This window comes from Poeciliopsis prolifica, unplaced genomic scaffold (genome assembly GCF_027474105.1).
Source record: "Poeciliopsis prolifica strain line A6 unplaced genomic scaffold, Auburn_PproV2 SCAFFOLD003, whole genome shotgun sequence".
Taxonomy (NCBI): Eukaryota; Metazoa; Chordata; class Actinopteri; order Cyprinodontiformes; family Poeciliidae; genus Poeciliopsis; species Poeciliopsis prolifica.
This window is the reverse complement of record NW_026562378.1, coordinates 6,582,133-6,601,435: the sequence shown is the minus strand read 5'-3', so window position 1 is coordinate 6,601,435 and position 19,303 is coordinate 6,582,133. Positions and strand designations below refer to the sequence as shown.

General features: G+C 38.7%; 1 protein-coding gene across 4 annotated transcripts in view; it reads left to right on the top strand.

The window, feature by feature from the left end:
• The window catches only part of slc2a9l2 (solute carrier family 2 member 9, like 2), a 98,484-nt gene extending 82,720 nt beyond the window's left edge, over window positions 1–15,764 (top strand). For all 4 annotated transcript variants that reach the window (XM_055026965.1, XM_055026966.1, XM_055026964.1 and 1 more), the window contains one exon: window positions 15,319–15,764. In XM_055026965.1, the coding sequence (XP_054882940.1) occupies window positions 15,319–15,555 (237 nt within the window). In that variant the 3' untranslated portion in view covers window positions 15,556–15,764. The remainder of the gene's footprint in view (window positions 1–15,318) is intronic.
• The last annotated feature ends 3,539 nt before the right edge of the window (window positions 15,765–19,303 follow it).

Sequence of the window (19,303 nt, the reverse complement as noted above, 5' to 3'; positions counted from 1 at the left end):
AGTATTTTTGGAAATTAGAAAATGTGAAATGAAATTGGGACAGAAACAGCAGAATGTTCAAACCTGAAGAACAAACAAGGAAAACTGATCCAGCTGCATCCCAAATACACAAAAATACATTTCTGAGTTTTGTGATCTTTATCGTTGTGTTTTGCCAACGTTCATAAATAAATATGATCTTTGCTTCAGAGAAAAACTTTTTCTTTCTGTCTCCACAACAATTCAGATGCTAATCTTCAAATTAGGATTTTAGAAACGACTCAGCTGCAACATAACCATGCCACAAAATCCCTTGAATGAAACTTTTTCTGGTGCTTTCATCTCTCTGAATCATACTGGATCTGCTATCATCTACATATTGCTAAGTGACAAAAGAAAAGTTTTATTTTTTCACATTTCTGCTTCTTTTCCATATTAATCTCTTAAAATAATATGGACAGAAACATTTTTTGCTGCATTTCTGATTGATTGTCAATAGCCAATAAGGTACTTAATTTCACTTGAATCTAAATCATCAGTAGCTTTTAATTTTACCTGAGGTTTAAATTGTGGGTTGAATGCTATGTGTTTTAAAAGGCTTTGAGACGATGATAGTTCAGCAAACTATCACTAGGCAATGCTGAGGAAAATAAAGCTTCAATCTATTTTGCATGGGAAGAAGGCAAGACCTTCGGTCTCGGTTTAGTAACCATTTAATAAAATGTTAATGTTATGAGATCGCAGAAAAGGTCAATGCTTCTTATTTATCCTTCTTTATAACTTACGGTCCTCTTTGAAGCACTCCACATTCTCCCAGCAACCCTCTTAAGATGTGCTAAGCTGTGAGCAAAGACTTTGGTTTAAGACAAAAACCATCTACAATGTCAATATATTGTCTCTCTGCATTTTGTTGTATTTTCACAGCTTTTGTTCGAGTCAGCAGGAACATGGTGGTCAAGTTAAATCTGAATTGTTCAGATCTTTGCTTAATTTTGCGCTTAATTTTAAATATAACAGATGAAACATTGTTTTTGGCAATTTAATTTAACAATTCTATAGGCAGGAGATTACATAGATAAATACAGTAGCCAATGAGGCACAGATAGATAGAGACAACTTTTATTGAAGCATATTTACAAAAGCATTGGTTCCCTTTTGGTTTAAAGAACCTGGAACTTAAATCAACTACAGCAAAAGAGTCCCTCCAACGTTTAATTATCTTATCAGCAGATAGAGAAAACTGCTTTAGCTAAAGCATGCTGTAGTTTATTTCTTGCCGTCTTATCTCATACTCGGCTTGACAGCGAGCGAAGAATAAAACAAGTAGATTCAGACAACCTCTGGGCCGCGGAAATCAGATTTATTTCTCGGCTCATTCATTGTCTGTAGCGATAAGCTCAGCCGCTGTATTGCTTTTCTCAGATCCGGGCCAGACTGTCAGGACAGACAGCTGTAAAGAGATTAGATACTCTTGGTAATCTTCCCTGAGTTTGTGGAGTTAAATGTCCTGAACTGACATTCCCTCGAGCGAGGCCCGTCATGCGGCGGGACCCGTCGCAGAATCGGATCCGTGACCCAGGTGAACATTTAACCTTTTAATCCAAATCAATATCCTCCAGAAGCCAGTGGGTGAGTCACCAGCGAGAGCTAAGCCTCGTTAATTCCACACCGTTACTGGCGGAAAATTTCGACAGACACTTCATTTTACAATTGATCCTCAGAAGAAAATTGAGAATCAAACGGGTATCCAGGAGCTGCATTGACACGTCCAGATCAAATTAAATATCATCCAAAGGATTTAGGCAGGCTTAGGTATCGGTCACACCTCAAAGGGCTCTACAAGTACGAGGTAGAACGAGCTGGTGTGCTTTCTCACTTAAGGATTCCTGCATGCATGCGTGTGTGTGTGTGTGTGTGTGTGTGTGTGTGTGTGTGTGTGTGTGTGTGTGTGTGTGTGTGTGTGTGTGTGTGTGCAATGACAGGAAAGTCTTTTACTCACATTTCATTGTGGACTTTCTTTCGCCCCTGCAAAATCAAAACACAAAAAAGTGAAACACTCATATGTCAGCGGGCAGCAAAACTGGAGAAAAAAATTACTCCTTGATGAATTTATACACACAAAGGTATTTCTTTAGTCTGGGGTCAATATTTAGAAGCTTTTCATGGTTGGAGATTAAACTAAGAGCCAAAAGATGCAGAACTGGCAGAGGTAGCGAGTGAATATAAATTATTCATTGGGAGAAAAAAAAATTTAAAAGATAAAAAAACAAAAACAAATGAGATCACAGTGAACAACATTGAGGGAGCAGGTAAATGAGGATGTAAGCGTGTGTGTGAGTGTGGTACATACGCACACTCACACACTGTTTGTGATTACTACTTATGAGGAGTTTTCACAAACAGCAGAGCTGGAAAATCAAATCTAACCACAAGCAATATGTACAGGATATAAACATAACCTGACTGAAATAATTAAGACCATACTGAATTAAAGTAAAATAGAAACAGGGCCGATCTAATCAAAATAAGAATAACTAAGGAGAACAAATAACAAAGGTACTAAACCAACACAGATTATAAAATTATTATTTTACTCAAATTTCAGTTCTTCATCTGCTTCAGACACCTTCCCCAAACTCTGTCTGTAGATTTGGGGAGAGAATACTTTCTGGATTATACTGGTTTGGTCGAGAAAGATTTCTAAAAGAAACAATACCTGCTTTGTGCCCAATTTGAAATATCATCCAAGATAAAAGGTGGGCATACAGAAGAAGAACAAAAATGGCTATGAAATGAGAAACTGCTAAATGAAATGTCTCTTGACCTTAATTCAGAGCTTCAGTTCACTAAATTACCAACAGGTTGATCAATAGCAAGAAGAAGCAAGAACAATGTCCTGCTCTGACCGCAAACCCATGGCTAACCAAGTTCATGACCTTTGTAGATTTTGACCTATAGATTAGGAAACAGATATTAGCTTCCCAGTAAAACCAAAAGAAGTTGTGTAATTTAAGCCTCTAACTTTGAAAAGGAAAAAAAAAGATACATATAATGACCCTTTTGATGGCCGTAGGTGTCTGTGTTGTAACATAAGGTATTTACATAGAACTTTTTTTCTTACTTTTAATGAAATAAAAACTCCAAATACTTTTTCCAAACACCTGTAACACGACTGCTTTAAAAAGAAAAAAAATGAAATAAATCCAGTAGCCTACAGGGAAAAGTACTTGATTGCTATTTTCACCTGCATCAAACTTCATTCGACATTATGTTTGATGTGCTTTTCCCACACACTTTGTGAAGCACTTTGTGACTGAAAGCTAAATAAAATTGTACTTTCTTACTCACTACAACCACTAAATGCATCTTCTTTGTTGTTGGAATTGAACGGCCTCACTTTCCTTTTGCTCTTGGGCTTCGACACGCAGCAGTGCAGCCTTTCGAATCAAAACATGTTGGCGAAAAGCCATATATTACACTGCAAGTGTTCGAAGCTTGGGGGAAAAAGTAAAAGATTGCAGTCCACAAATTACGGTAAGAGTGCTGGACCATCCGTCATTTAACCTTATACAGGCCTGTAAAAAACTAAGAGCCCACTGCACTGAACCCCACTGAAAACCTCCTGGTGTTTCCACCAAATACAGATTTCTGAACTCTTCCTGAGGAAAAACAGTGTTAGTGTTGTTGTTTCTAAACGAATCTGAACTTGTTCTCTTTGCATTATTTTAGGCCTGTACGCACTGGATATTTTTGACCAATTCTCATTTTCTGCAAATAAATACAAAATTTTTGCTGGGAATTTCAGAGACACGTTGTCAGCAGTTCATAGAATAAAAGAACAATGTTCATTTTACACAAACATATATCTGTAAAAAGTCAAATCAGAGAAACTGATCATTTGATGTGGTCTCTTAAGTTTTCCCAGAGTCAAAATCCTTCAGCTTAGAAGCAGAGGGTTAGCCTGTATGGCTCCCTGTTAGCTTGTTATTGTCAAATGGGACAAATAATGACGTCAACACAGCAGCACTGGGAGGAGATGATATTCCTATCATTACGTGAAACCCAGGAAGAAGAATGCCAGTTTCTTGGTTTAGTCCTGTTTTGAACTCCAGGCACAAAGGGCTCACTGCCCTGCTGGGGTATTACATTTTTCTGTATGCCTGTGATATACAAAGATGCCGCACAGTGTTGTGGACGCTGCTTAACTCAGCAGAGTTTGGGAAGCGTCCAACAGTATTACAACCACAGTGGAGAGGAATTAAGCCTGAGGGGGTAAGTGCAGAAACAGCAGTGAGGGTGGAGGGTGGGGATCCCCATTGATGTACCACCCGTGTTTAGTTTTCTGTTACACAGAGCTGTAAAAGCCATCATAGTGGCGTAGCGATATCGCCTCTGCCAAACCTGACTCATGCCCACAAGAGGTCAGATGATTTCAAAGACTGATTGCAGCTCCTCAGTTGTGTGCCCAGAACATTTTTCAAGTGTGTCCCAGATGACGAAAAATAAACTTGCAAGTGTTTATGAGTTAATAACTAATTTCTTCCTTTAACACTTGCTGCAGTCAGCTTGTAAAAATGAAAGAAATGACGGAGGAGCAGATGGCGACTTGGTTTACGGTTTCAATAACGTTTCAGGACGTTGGACGTCGAGTTGTTCTGCTGAGCCCTGTTTGCCGAGCCGAAGCTGGGCCTAGAAGCATGTTTCACTGAGACTTAGAAGACATATTTTGAAGATCTTTTACCCCCTGTTTTTTGGAAATCTTCATACTTACCAGTCTGTATTTCACAGCTTTAACTGCTAAACTCATTTTAGAAAACCCCTGACAATACTTTTCTTTTTAATTTAAATCCATTTTGGGATAAACACAGATGATTAACTGAACAAGGAAAGAGAAAATGAAAAGCCATTGACAAACTACTCTTTAGAAGCAAAGTAAAACAAAACATAAAAATGAGCAAAACCTTAACACCTTTATCTGAAGCTACATAGAGATGAAGATGATTGTTTAAAACGACGAAGATAGACGTTAGCGTTCTGTAACATAGACCAGGTAACAAAGCTCCGCACAATGTTTGTGGATATTTTCAGTTTCCTTTTGGTCTCTTCCTTCCTTCACGTTTACCTTTGATGTTTAAAGTGATCTTTAATGTTTTGCCAGGGTTCCTGAGTGAGCATGTTCTTCACAAGCTGGATCCATGTGGCTGTGACGCGCTTTGAAGCTACTTTAATCATCCTTTATGGATTGACGTGTCTGCTTGATCTCAGGGAGAAGGCTATAAATATCGGCTCTTGGATTATTTTTCCAGATAATCCAAAAGACTGAACCGTCAGATTGATTGTCTTTTAATATGCCATATTTTAGCCTTTTTATTCATTCTTAAATGACCCATAAATGACCTACTAAAACGCCGTAACTGTCTACTCGTGAATGTAATTGCGCGATGCGACACGCGTCAAAGGTATTATTGAGTTGGAAAATAGGATGAATAAGGTCTTTTTATTTGAAAACCAAACATAATTATTCGCTCTACTTCATACATACTCATTAGTCAGCCTCTTCCTCTTCCTCCTCCAGCTCGATGTCATACCCTCTACCTTTTGTTGCCGCGCAGTAGACTGACATTCTTTCTCCTAGGGAGCTTTTCATTAAGCAGATTCAACTGTGTCCTGCTCCCTTCACCTCTTTTAAATTTTCAAGTCGTCATTAAAATGAGAACTTTGTGTCCTCCTCCTTTGCTGTTTCCCTTTCCCTTTTTTTAATCAGAACTATATCCTCCAATATAAAGTAGACCCGTTAAAAAGAGCAGTTTGTGTTTCAGTGCTCTTCATATTTCACATTCTTACAAGTGTCGACCTCGCACATGCCTTGACTTTAATCTGAGCATCCAGATGTGGACTCATACTGTTTGCTTTTCTTCTTCTTCTTCTTCTTTTTAAAGTTGGCGAAGGTTTGTCTGAAAGTCAAATCTGAAGTCAGCTTCATCCATCATTCTGGATGGATGCAGAAATTTTAGCCTGATTGAAATTCCTAGCAGACATCTGTGAAGCTGCTTCGCATGTTCTTGCGGAAGTTTATTCCCGGTTGAGTTGCTCTTCTTCAATGCATCAATCTCCCTTTTGCTAATCTAATTCGTTAAATGACATGCAATTCCAGTTGAGGAGTTTTAATTACGATTTTTATTTTGGTGATTTTATCCATATTTTTATTTTATTTTGCAGTATTTGTTCTTTTTTGTTCAAACATTTGCAAATATCTCGAGGAGTTCTTTCGACAGTGAAGATTTCTACTACTATCAGAGATGTTGATAGTGAGGTAGCCATATTGGAAACGTGATTTTGATCATTTTAATTCAACACCACAGATAACATGAAATGAAAAACAACCAACACTTTTCACTCATCAACAGTTAGTTTAGGTTCCACAGCTTGTTCTAACTTTTAGGACCCTTCATGCCCTCTGACATGCTGAAGCCTCAGTCGTCTGCTGGTCCACTGACTCTGTTGATGCCTAAACAGACTCGGCTTAAAATCACTGGGAATCGGTTGTTTTTCCTTCATTTTGATTCCATTGATCATTATTTTAAAAACACAGCTAACAACATATTTGTACAGACAAGCTTTTAAGTCATGTGAAATTGATCTTTGATCTGTTTTTCTTTCGTGACTTGTGAAGCATTTCTGATTTTAGCTTTGCAAATACAATTTACTTATTTACACTGAAAATATCTTAGGACAGAAATAAAAAACCTCCACAAAAAAGTAGTAAATTTTTAAGAATTGATACCTTGATGCATCTGATTTGTAATTCAGTGTGAAGTGCATCTTTAATTATAGCTATATGTACAGGTGTTTTTCATGTATGTTTCATGTACGAACCGAATGTCCACCACGATGCGAATGTGACAGACCTTTATTTGCAGACGCTCCTTGGTGCCTTGAGCAAGTGTCACATGAATCAAGAGAGGATGTGACTGGTATGTGAAGTATTTCACTCCAGGCTTTTAGCTCAGAGCTCTCAGCTATATGGATTCATTTCACTCCTCACTGAAACTAAACTACAAACAACACAAGCACTCAGCGTTTCAATCATGATTCTGAGCGAAAGACCAACATGAATTTATGGAGACAGACATAAAGATTAGGCTATTTAGTAATCTGCCATTGAACTTTGTGTAGCACTAAATCTGCTGTAATTGTCGAGAAAATGAAAATTAGGTTGTATATATACCAATTTCCATTGTTTTATGTGAAATAGAGGTGGCTCTCGCATTGCAACTAGTGATGCGCCAATCAGTCCACCATGACATCAATCATGTCCTTCCTTTACTTCCTGATGGATTCAAACTTCGTGGAATAAAGTTCAGACAGACAAGGTTTGTCTAAACTTTATTAGGTAAACCTGTTTAATTATTTGTTGTCACAAATAGCAAATCAGCTGAAACTCAAAGCAGACAGAGAACGTGATGTGTGAAGAGGACTTGCTGAGATTCAGCAGGAAGAAAGGGATTTCAGGTTGCTTTCAACATGGTCACCAAAAAAAAAATTGCCACTTTTTTTTAATATATATTCACAGAAAACCATCTCTCACATTTAAAGAGAATTAAACTATTTGTATGCTAATTAATTAAACAATTGGTTGAAGAAGTTTGTGGATGGCAAACAGAAAGTTGCTCTTGGAGGGTCAAAGGTTATTTATGCACAAACATAAACTCCCACTCCCTTTTAGCTGGAAGGACATTTTAGTAGAAAAAAAGCTGCAAGTGTTGGGAAAAAAAAAAAAAAGTCAAAGCAGAACCTGAAGATGAGAGTGAAACTTTCCTCAAGGCGTAGCGGACATTCTGCTGATGTTGCTTTGACCTTCTGTCAAAGGCTGTTTGCCTGTTTTCTCTCCAGACCCTCAAGACAAAACTAACTTTGTCTTTTCAGCCGTGAGTGTCGTGTGTTGAAGGTAAAGAGTGACGTGAACTTAAAATAGCCGAAAAACACAGTGTAAGAAACAAATTCAGGTTCTTAGAGAAGAGGGTTGATTCTGGTTTTCTGTGTTTTGTATTTTAATCCTACCCGCTTTCAAAAGACTGATAAAACTGTAGTGAGACCAACAAGGACAACACATTGCTGTGCTGTTCAACCACAGTAATTACACACACTTATGTAGTGATAGATTAGCCCCCTGCTTCTCATTGGAAAAACACAGTTATGAGCACAAATATAAATTTTTAAAAGCAATTTTGTATTTCTGTCCCTTCTTCAGTGGGTCTAACCTTAAACTGATGTGACCTCCAGTTTTCACAGACAAGTCACCAAACAAAATGCATGCAAAACACAGAGAAGCTGATGAACCTGAATTATACCAGACACACCATGACTACAAAAAGTGTGTGGTCTTTCTGCACCATGCTAAGTGACATTTACCCAAATATCAGCGCGGGTCAAATGTATTTATTTGAGCATCAGTTTATAATTTTGAAAAATACTAAATTAAAACTTATACATTCAAATCTTGTTTGTAAAAATCACTGAACCAATAGTCATGTCCCTAAAGAGTCCAAAGTGTTTGTCAAATTGAACGTCACATTTCTCCTAAGTGAGACAAATAACACTGACTTTGACGGTCGTTCGGTATGATTTACTTGAGCACATGTAAGTGACGACCTGCAAGAGTAAAAGTCACAGAGGCAAAGAGAAGGACCCGGGAGATAAGGCTGACCAAAGCGGGTGAGGTGTGGACAAGTGCGAGAGACGAGAAGTGACAGAAGGTTATTTTTAGGCCGCCTATGCCGCTGTTATTGCAGTATTCGTTTTGCTGCCTGCCTCGCTCGGGACCCGCTTATACTCCAAGGCACAGAGCGGGCATCCAGATCACAGCGGTGACTCACTGGTCCCCGACTCGCACCTGAAACCAGCTCTGACCCCTGTTCAGACGACACGCTCTTGCACTGTCACATCCTTATACCGACATGACAGAACGCCACAGAAGTGTCACATGGGCTTCTTGTTCGAGGGGATCCTTGAAAAGTTTAGACCTGGGATGAAGGGAAACATCTCTGAAGTACGTAGAGAAACCGATAGAAATATGAGAGGCATGCAGGTTTAGGAGGCATTGTTTCACCCTTGTTCATGTTTTGATGATTTGTTTCAGGTTAAACTTCGACTTGCCATTTCTGGACTTACTTCTAAAACAATGCTAATGTGTTTTTTTCCCCTGTATGCTGGTGAGGATGAAGGAAACCCTCGTCCTCATCTTTGAGGTGCTGGAATTAATAGTTTGACGCTTATTACCTTCTTTATTTCTGCCTCAAAGATTTATTTAATCCGTTCTCCTCCCCCACCTTTTTTTTGTTTTGTTTTAGCATCATTCAAATTTCCCAGGTGAAACACAATGATGAAAATCGGTCGTTGTTTTTCCCGTCAGGCTCAATTATATAGAGCTATATGAACCCTTAGAGATACATTTTGTTGTTGACCTTTTGCAAAATATTTTAAGCCTATGTTAGCAGGGTATCATTTGCTTATTCAAAGCAAATTGCTTAAAAATGTATACATATTTTTAAAAATGGCTCTCAATGACAGTGAAGACCATTGTCCTCCAAATGGATACCAAAATTAAAGTGCACCGAATATTCATCGAGGATGCCACAAAAGAAAATATCTCAGTGTAGTGTGACACACCTTCTGTACAGTGATGTGAAAGACTAAAGGCCAGTTATCGCCACTGCTTGTTGCTAATTAAATAAACTCAAAATTAAAAACCTGTTTTTTAATTTATTGAGGTCATTTTTACCTGATTATAACCATTATTTTATGATCTGAAACATGTTAGGCTGACAAGAAAAAAAAAAAGGCAAATACATTCTTTTTATGTTTCCAAAAAGAAAAATATAATTTAAAATAAAACCAGTTCACCTCCAGTGCACTCATAAAAAAAGGAGCAACAATTATCCCTTCATGTAAATTGAATATGCAAATACAGTTAAGCGAGACTAACACTATAACCGTATGGAGATTAATATAAATTCAGTTTCAAAAGTTTTGGGTTGCTTTTTCTTCCGAGGTGAACATAATTTCATGGTTTACTGGCCTTTCAGCTTTTTCCGGTTACGATAAATCGACAATATCTGCAGCAGTGCAGCAGCAGACCTTATTTCCTGCTTACTGGGGCAGGTTTTGATGTTATTGTACCCAACAACTCGGCGCGTTTTGTCACACAGAAAGTGTAATTCGAAGGTCCCTCAGAGATCTTTGAGCTCCTTTATTTAATCACGCCTCTTTGTTTCATTTTGAGGACACAAATATTCATTTGGAAGAAAGAGGCAAGAAACAACGGGGCGATTTCTGCGCACGTTATATAAATTAGAATATAAACACCAGGCAAGCGGAGCACTTTTCTTTTTTCCTCAAGATGGAGGTGATGGCCCTTTGTGCTGTGGTGGATTACTGGACCAGAACTGAGCTAAATGTGTGGCTTTGCAAGCGTTACAAATTGTAGTTCAGTGCACAAGAGGCGAGGCATCAATCATGAAAATGAACTAGTCAACACTACAAACACCTCACAGGGGACCACGCTGCTGTTACTTAGGACTGTAAAAACAAAGAAAAGAAAAGAGCAGTACATTTTTAACAAACGCGAGAAACACGTGTCAGTGGTAAAACTATTTCTGTCTGTATACAATCGGATTATACTCAATGCAGTCTGTGATGTGACTGCTACTTTTCACTGCAATAGAAATACAGGTGACTGTGAGGCAAATCATTTTATAAACCTATTTGGACATATTATTGCTTGATATGAGTTTTTTCAATATTGACAAACTCAAGAATTGTAAATAATGGGTAAAAATTGAAGAAGATGCCTTCTAAAGTTTTATTTGTAAAATGTAATTTAAATTTCTGGGCAGGATTAAGCTGGGACATTCAAAATGAATCAATGCAACACAGATATGTTATGTCAGGTGGACATATGGAAATTTTTACTCAGCATTTTGAAGGTTTGCCATGTTTAAATGTCAGATATTTAGTTCTATGGGCTTCTGATTGTAGAAATGAGAATTAATGTCACAGTGAGTTCAGTAGAGCTGCCTGAGCATCTTTCACTGAAAAAAAAACATCATATTTGCACTTTTATAAAACAAAGAATGCACACACGTAATCCTTTTGGAGGACGAAAGCAGCTTCACATCGAGAATTTTAAATAAAACGAACAATAAAGATTGAAATTGATCATTTCTGAGCTACTTTAACAGAGGAAATAAGATGGTTGGCCTCACAACACAGAAACACAATATTGGCATAGAAGTCGATAGTAATGGGAACGCATTAGAAAACAAGCAGCATGTTATCTTTATATATTGTTGTAAATGTCTAACATGCCAGCTGGTTGGCTGAAATGGGCAGGAGAGCCGAGAGAGTCTGGACTTAAAAACTTAAAGTTTTGGTGAAAACGTTGGTTCACAGCACAAATGCTAGTGAGGAGAAAAAGCTTCAGTTCATGAATGACAGGAGATGAACAGTTACCTTCTAACATTAGACTAAATGAAGACTTTAATAAATCATCTCCACATTAGATTAGACTGTAATGAAATGCTCTTACACTAAGGGGCATTCAAGGTTTCATGGGTATTTTGTAAGATTCATGAGTTTGTGAGGAGTCAGAATTGCCATAACTATGATCCAAGGACGAAATGTTTGATTTGTCATCATGTATGCAGTTTGAAATAATTATTTGATAATCCATAAAAATAGTGGATGAGCTTGTCTGGATGCTGGTGTTTTAATCTTGTGTATTTCCATCTGATCTGTTTATCTGAGGTAGTGTTCAGGGCTATGGATGGAAATAGACAAGACACTCACACACACACACACCCGCAGACACAAACAAGCACCCACCCACGCAAACACACAACTCCATTCTGACTTCCACTGCAGCGCAGAGCTGCTATCCGCCGAGGATGAGTCACTGTTGCCCCAGAAACTTGTGACTGTAAATTTTCAAGCATGGACACGTAGTAGACAAGGTCATTTTTAAACGTCATCATTAGGTGGATGTCTGTAGAGAAGATTTAAGTTCTGTCTTCTCCTGCAGTGATACAGTCTCCTTACATTCCTCCTTACTTCTGTGATCTCTTTTATTCTCCTTCAGAATAAAATGAAGAAGTCAAAACAAATGACTTCTTCATTTGTTTTGCCACGTTGTTGCCTGAGAGCCTGATCTTCTTCCAAAGACTTTTATAATAAGGGTTTTCTTGAGATACAAGACATGAGTTGTCCTGGTTGTGAAGTTTCGTTGTTTGACTTCCTGTGAATTACCAGAAAAAGACGACGTTAGGGTAGAACTGGTAGTTACCAAAAAATACTTGAATGTTTGACTTAAGCGAGTGCTAAGTTTAGTTACCAGCTACCAATGTAATCATCAGCTGACTGTGTTAAAAGTAATAAATGTGTAGTTTCTGACATGAATCCATCAGTCATCCATGATGATGGATGTTGCATTTATCTTAATGTATCACCTAACAGCAGAATTTAGATTTAAAAAAAGAACACAAAGACAAGTAGCACCAAAAAAAAAAAAAAAAAAAAAAACTACCAAAAGGTTTTAAATTAACCAAAAAGGGAAGCAATTTTTCTTCCATTTCACAATCATGTACATATTATTAGTTTATCACAACAAATCCACAAAAAGGTATCAAAATTTTCGGTAATGTGACAAAACGTGAGAAGGTGCTAATATTTCTTAATAATGTGAAGTAGTTATGATTATTCTGCAGCACAGGTGGGACAAGAAAAACACCCCCAAAAACAATACAAATTGGCACAATGCATGTTTAAAAATCAAGGTCTGCGTTGTTATGTTGACACTTAAGCAGCCTTGTTTTATTTTCTCAAGCACGTCACGGCAAGAAATTCAGAGAAACTTTTGACCACAGGATTGACGATGTTACGGTTTTTGTCACAGTAACATTTTAAAGCCACTGCAAACTTTCTGCGAAAACATCCTGATGAAACTCCTCATCAAGTTACATCACTCCTGATTATACATTGAGAGATTTTCACAAATGTGTAAGTGTAGCATCTGATGGATACTTACATCCCTGGTTAATTATTTTGTGCATGTGCCTCAATTGAGCCCAGCTGTCTCACTGCAACAGATCAAAGGTTCACCCAAAACGTCTGCCTAATTCTCCTCCCTCTGCCGGGCTTTCAAATTATGATGACCATCATGGACAGGAAAGTGCTCTGTTTGTCCTCCTTGAGGACAGCTGGATCAGGTCCTTCACAAGTTCCCTTTATGTTGTCAATAACTACACTGAAAAAAGACAACAACAACAAAAAAAATGGACAGAAATTGTATTAATTCTGAAAAGCAGTAAGTAGGTTCTAGGGTTCTGCGGACATTGGATCTCTATTATCGGGTTGATTGCACCATTTGAGGGCTGTTTTCTGTATGAGAAAAGGGATTACAGCTTGGCGAAACACTGCTGAGAGTCAGTCGAGTTGCTCTGCCTCATCTAAAATCCCTGTGGCATTACCTCCCTCCCTCCCAAAACCTCTCATCCAAACACACACATAAAATCCTCTCTGTTTCTAAATCTCTCTGGGCAATCAGTGACTGTGTAAATTTTAAATCTGGCACTAATCTGTGTTATTGGCGAATTACTCTGGACAAGGTTCGATTGGGTAGTTTGATTATTTAAACATATCTTCACATAAAAATACACCTGACTTTTTATCATTGCTATTAAAAATACTTATGAAGCAGGGCAAGAAAACGTCATTTGGATTAATGTTGCTCTGGTATGTCAAAAATGTAAGAGTTGGTCTTTTACTCGTGTGCGTGTTTATGTGAAGCTTTTGTGTTTCCTCTGTCAGTGCATCGTCTTTCACTTGTTGGAGCAACACTATGCAGTTCATCCCACCCCGTGCTCAGGCCAGAAGTTTTATAAAGTGCCTCAAGCAAGCTCTGGGTCTACCCCAGGGTTTCCTTCCGGTGTGTGGAAAACCTCGAAAGGGGGTTTCCGAGAAGGCATTCTGGTGCGATGCCTGAAACACATGAAAGGACTCTGTAAGATGTCGAAGAGCTACTTCAAACTCCCCCTGAGATGATTGACGTCCTCTGGACGTCAATCATCTCAGGGGGTGAGATTATTTTTTTTGTCCAGTTTTCTGTGTCCCAGAAAACTGGACAAAAAATACTTGGTAAGATTGCGGGGTTTTTTTTTTTTTTTTTGCAAATTTCAGGAAGCAATCTCTTTATCTGAATGACTTTTTTCCAAATAACATCGGCTGATCAAACCCTCATAGGTGGCTGGGTCCAGCTGTCTGAAAGAGGAAGCTTATTTCAGTCAGTTTATTCTTTAGGTCATGTTCTGTATCCCGTGACCCCAAGTCAAGGGTCAAAATGTGGATGAATAAATAAAGCAATAGCTTAGATTTTTGTGTAAGTTGTTTCTTTACCATAATATGTCCGCTTTGTCCCACCATTACTGGAGAGGCAGACTGTACTCTATTAAGTATGAAACTGTCTCCCGACTATGACAGAACAAATTCACCTGCAACATCACAGTTGGCGGCAAACCATTTCACGACAAAAGGTCACAGTCTGAAAACAACGTCATCTACACATTTCTTTGATGGCATCAAAGAAGCCGGAAACCCTCCTCTCCACCACTCGAACTTGAGATTCTGTCTATCAGCGCCACAAACAAGACAGGAGACAGGAAGCAACCCTGATGGAGTCCAACACAAACTGGGAACAAGTTTAGCTTTGTGCACAAGTTTAGCTCCTGCTTGGACTGGAAAGCAGCCGCACCCATGGATCCTCCACAATATTCCTAAAAAGACACGGTAATCTTGCATTCTCCAGATCCACTAAACACATGTGGACCACCCCCACAAGGATCTAGTTTATCTTTCCAAATTAAAAACCACTGATCCTCCTCTGGCTTTTATGCATTGTTTAACAATCGGCAAAAAACAAAGGGTCGAGGTAGCCATCATGATCGGAGTTCAACTTCCCATCGGTATATGGGTGCTTCGCTTGTGACAGACTGCCACAGGCATCTGTGGCTACAATCCATCATCAGTGTGTGAAAGTGTTCATGAGTGGGAATGACTGATTTCACTGTAAAGCATCTCTGAGTGTCCTAATAGTGCTGGGAAGTCTGATGTCATTTCAAATGTGAATTTACTTTTTAGGTTTTCCAAAGCTTGGAACATCAGACCACTAAATTGGTGTTCATGATAACCAACATAATCTTTGTGGAGCTGATAAGAGCATAAACAGTCAAGCAGTTTCAGGTTCTGTGAGCTAAAATCATCTAAAAATATTTTTTTCTGTTTCTCCAGGAAAAGCTGCAGTCATTTGCCTTCCTGGTGTTTGTGGTGGTCTGCACCCTGGGATCCATCTACCTCTGCGCTGTCCTCCCAGAAACCAAAAACAAAACCTTTATGGACATCAGCCAGAGCTTCGCTAAAATCAACAAAATGCCAGAGCCTTCACCTGGCCAGGAGATGGAACTGGTCCTGTCCATCAAGCCCGAGAACGAGAAAGCGGCAGATGTCACAAAGACAGAGAGCTTCTGAGCTGACGAGCAACATTAATTATGGAAAGAACCGGGGCAAGATATGAGAGTTTAAGAGGGAAATGTTTTTATATATTTATTTGATTGTTTTTCTTAATGAAGCTGAAATGTATACTGTTTGTATGTTTTGTAGGACTAGGATTTTCAAGAAAACTACAGTATTACAAAACTATTTCTATTTCTTTCTTAATAAATGAGGTAAATGATCGGCTTCTGTTTCTTGTTAAAAATTCACGAGGTCATCCAAATTTTGTAATAGACACATAGACATTGCGTATTCACTTCCAAAGTAAAACATGAAGGAAAACGTATGAGACTTTTCTACAGAAAGGAGGAACCAAGAACATCGGGTTGCTTAAAGAAAGAAGTGTCTGAATTTTTATTTTCATAAATTTGCTGAGTAATCTGAAATTGAATAAATGCTCAGTTTTCTTGAGAAACTAATGTTTCTCCAAATCAGTTACCAAACTGATTTGGAGAACTTAATTAAAAAAAATATTGTCTAAAATTATGATTGTCAAGACGTAGGTCAACAACAAATAACCTTCTGCAACTCAATGTGGCTGCGTGTTTTTGAGTCACATTTTAATCAAGCAGCATAAGCAAACATCACTTTTATAACTGAATAATGCACGCAGTGATGACTATTTAAATGTCATGGTAAGAAATTGTGAAATGTTGGCGGAAAGTGATGAACAGTCCCATCAACAGGGTCGATGATGCATGTTGTTTATCACCGCATCACAGTAGAAATGCTATTAGAAAAGTTGCTTTGGTGCGTTTTTGACATTGTGAGGGGAAGCATGATTTATTTCTATCAATTTATTTGAGCCTCCCATCAGTTTGGTTGGGAGAAGTTTGAAAGCAAAGTTTTGAAGGACACAAAAATATTTGAATTTCTACCAGTTTTGACCGCGACCCGTCATGTGTTTGGGCCCCATTAGCAGAAAAGTCAGAGCTCTTAACATGAAGTCGCTGAGCCTCAGGTACTCCTGAGGCACATTCTGTCACTTTACAGCCTGATTACTTCAACGTGTTGTATTGGGATTTTCCATGACAAACCAACACAAAGTGTTTATAAAATGGAGGACAAATCTGAAATGTGTGTTCAACCCCCTTTTACACTAGTGCCTTGAAATAAAATCAAGAAAATAAACATCTACACTGGATGTGACGGTTGTGGAAGAACTGGTGTCGGTAGAGAAGCGTTCTCTTTCCTATGAAGACATCAAGTAATGAGGAGAAACTGGGGGGAAAAAAAACAAAAGATTACCAGGCAGCTTTCTGGAGGGTCTCCAGCTCTTAAAGGGGTTCCGGGCTACTAACCACCAGCTGGCAGGAGCCAGGGGAGGAGCTGATCTGAACAGAAGCAGACAAGCATGGCATCGGATAGCGTTCACAGTTTGCTCCCACAGTGGGGTGTACTCAACGTTTTAAAGCCCATTTCCTTAAGAGCTGACGCTCTCGCTTCCACACAGATGCATGTGCTGTCCACCGTGCCACGACGATGCCGGCTGAGTTTACGCTCTGAATTTTGGCCCATCATCATCATCATCATCATCATCATCACCATGGCTTCAAATTTAACTCCAGATCGCATTCAGTGGGTTGGGACCGCAGTTCACGTTTCCCACACTGGCAAGCAGGCAGAAGTGATGCGAAGAGTAATTGGTTTTGTCTGTCCTATCTCTCTTCTAGCATCCTACTCTGGAAGAGTCCTTTCCTAAGATGCATGAGTTGGTGGGTAATTTAGGGACAAATTCACAGAAGATTGCAGGTGGGTACGTAATTATGATGCTGTCGATCTGCAGTGAAGAACGCTATACTGTATTTTGAATATGATGCGCTGTGGAGTAATGCTGTGCTTCTTTAATTACTGCTCTCATGCATGTTCTTAACAGATTCTCTCAGGATGTGGGATAAATTGGTTTCCTCCAAATAGCAGGAAAAGATGCATGGAAAATACTGCTGGGTGGGTTTTACTTCACTGCTACTACGACCATCAGAAAGTCCTATCCCCTTCCACCACACATGAGGGGGTGAAAAATGCTATTTTCAATTTAGGTTCACTGAAAAGTCGTCATCATATCAGTTTTGAAACCGCTTAAAAAGAAGAACCATTGTTTTTGCTTTTCGAAAGGATGAAAAGCATGAATTAAATCTAAAACATCCACTTCTCAGCTCAAGAGTATTGCATTATTAAATGATAAAAATCCACTATGAAACTTTTACACTCTCTTATTTATTTATTTTTCTTGATACAAACTGATAAAATGATCTCTAGTTTTGTCTGCACTACAAAGAAGCTTTTCATCCCTAACGGATCCAACACTAATCTGACAGATTATGGTTCCAAAATCTTATGTTGACTCGACTTTGATTTTCTTTCTGATGTGTGTGTGTGTTTTTTTTTTTCTCCTGTCTCATATCTTGGAATCAGGTAGGAAAATGCCCTCACAGCTTCCAGGAAAAATAAAAACTTCACTATTAAATACATCTTTTATCAATGCATGAAGCCATTAGTTGTCAAAACATTCTGGTGTTCTTCGAACACAGTTTCCCTTTTGTCGCATCACTGGTTCTTTAAAGAGGTTTTGTTTATTGCTGCTATCTAAACTGCCTAAAAGCTCTTCTCCTCAAAACCAACTTTTAAAAACAATGTGGCTCTGCTGAACGATGCATGAAGCTCGTCTCACCTCTTCATGCACTACAACAGATGGCGTACGACGTCTGGATTATTTTTCTAAATGTTATTTTGGAATTAACATGTTCTTATTTCCATCAACTCGAATCTGTTTCTCTGTTCCTGCCGAATAAAGAAAAAAAGAAAAAGGCCCCATCATGATATGATGATAGGGCTTTTTTGTTGCGCTGTTATTCAGTCTCACCATTTAAATCTTGTTAAAGTAAACTGAAGTTTGTGGATGTGAAATGACATCGGCATGAAAACCTTTATAAAAAACCCAAGTTACTGCACTGGACTTTGCAGACAAATTCTCCGACTTGAAAGATGTAAAGAAAGTTTTTCTTTTCGTAACGGGTGTTTTCTGACTCAGAGCAGTGACTCTCTGAGTCACTGCTGATTAAAGGTCAGATGTGAATTTCTGACTCTGCGTCAGAGTTTATCTGTGGGCTCCCGGTGCTCTGCTTTAGCAGCAGGCCCTGCACTCTGGAGCTCTTTTGCTTTACTGATAAATTCAGCTTTTAAACATTTTTCATTCCTCCATATGGTCTGACTCAGCGACTCAGCTGTGACATCAGCAGGTAATCGTAAGGCAGAAATCGGTGGCCGTTCAAGAAAAACATCACTTATGTCTTCCTGCTGGAAAGCGTAAACTTTTTCATCATGCTCACTGGACTTTGCAACAAAGCAAACAACATAGTGAACCATATTTTATTTTTCTGTGCATAATGGGACAAAATATGTATTTTGTTCACGTAAGCTGGCAATAACTTCACCGCTCCTCTCTGTTACTGACGGAAGAGGTGCATTTGGGATGACGCGACATATTCTTTCTTGTGGGTGGCAGCACTGCCACAATGCATATCTGTAAATGCAAATTTTTGTAAATTGCTGTATATGTGAGCACATATTGTACCATTTTAACATTTTTTACTGGCATTCCATGAGGAAGAAGAGCTGGTTTTGCAAAGCAGCATTGACCTCTTGCATGCCGACCTCCCACATCAGCGTCTTGAGGCAAGTTTCAGCGTCTTCATAGTAAAACTCCTCTGAGCTTTCTCTGCTT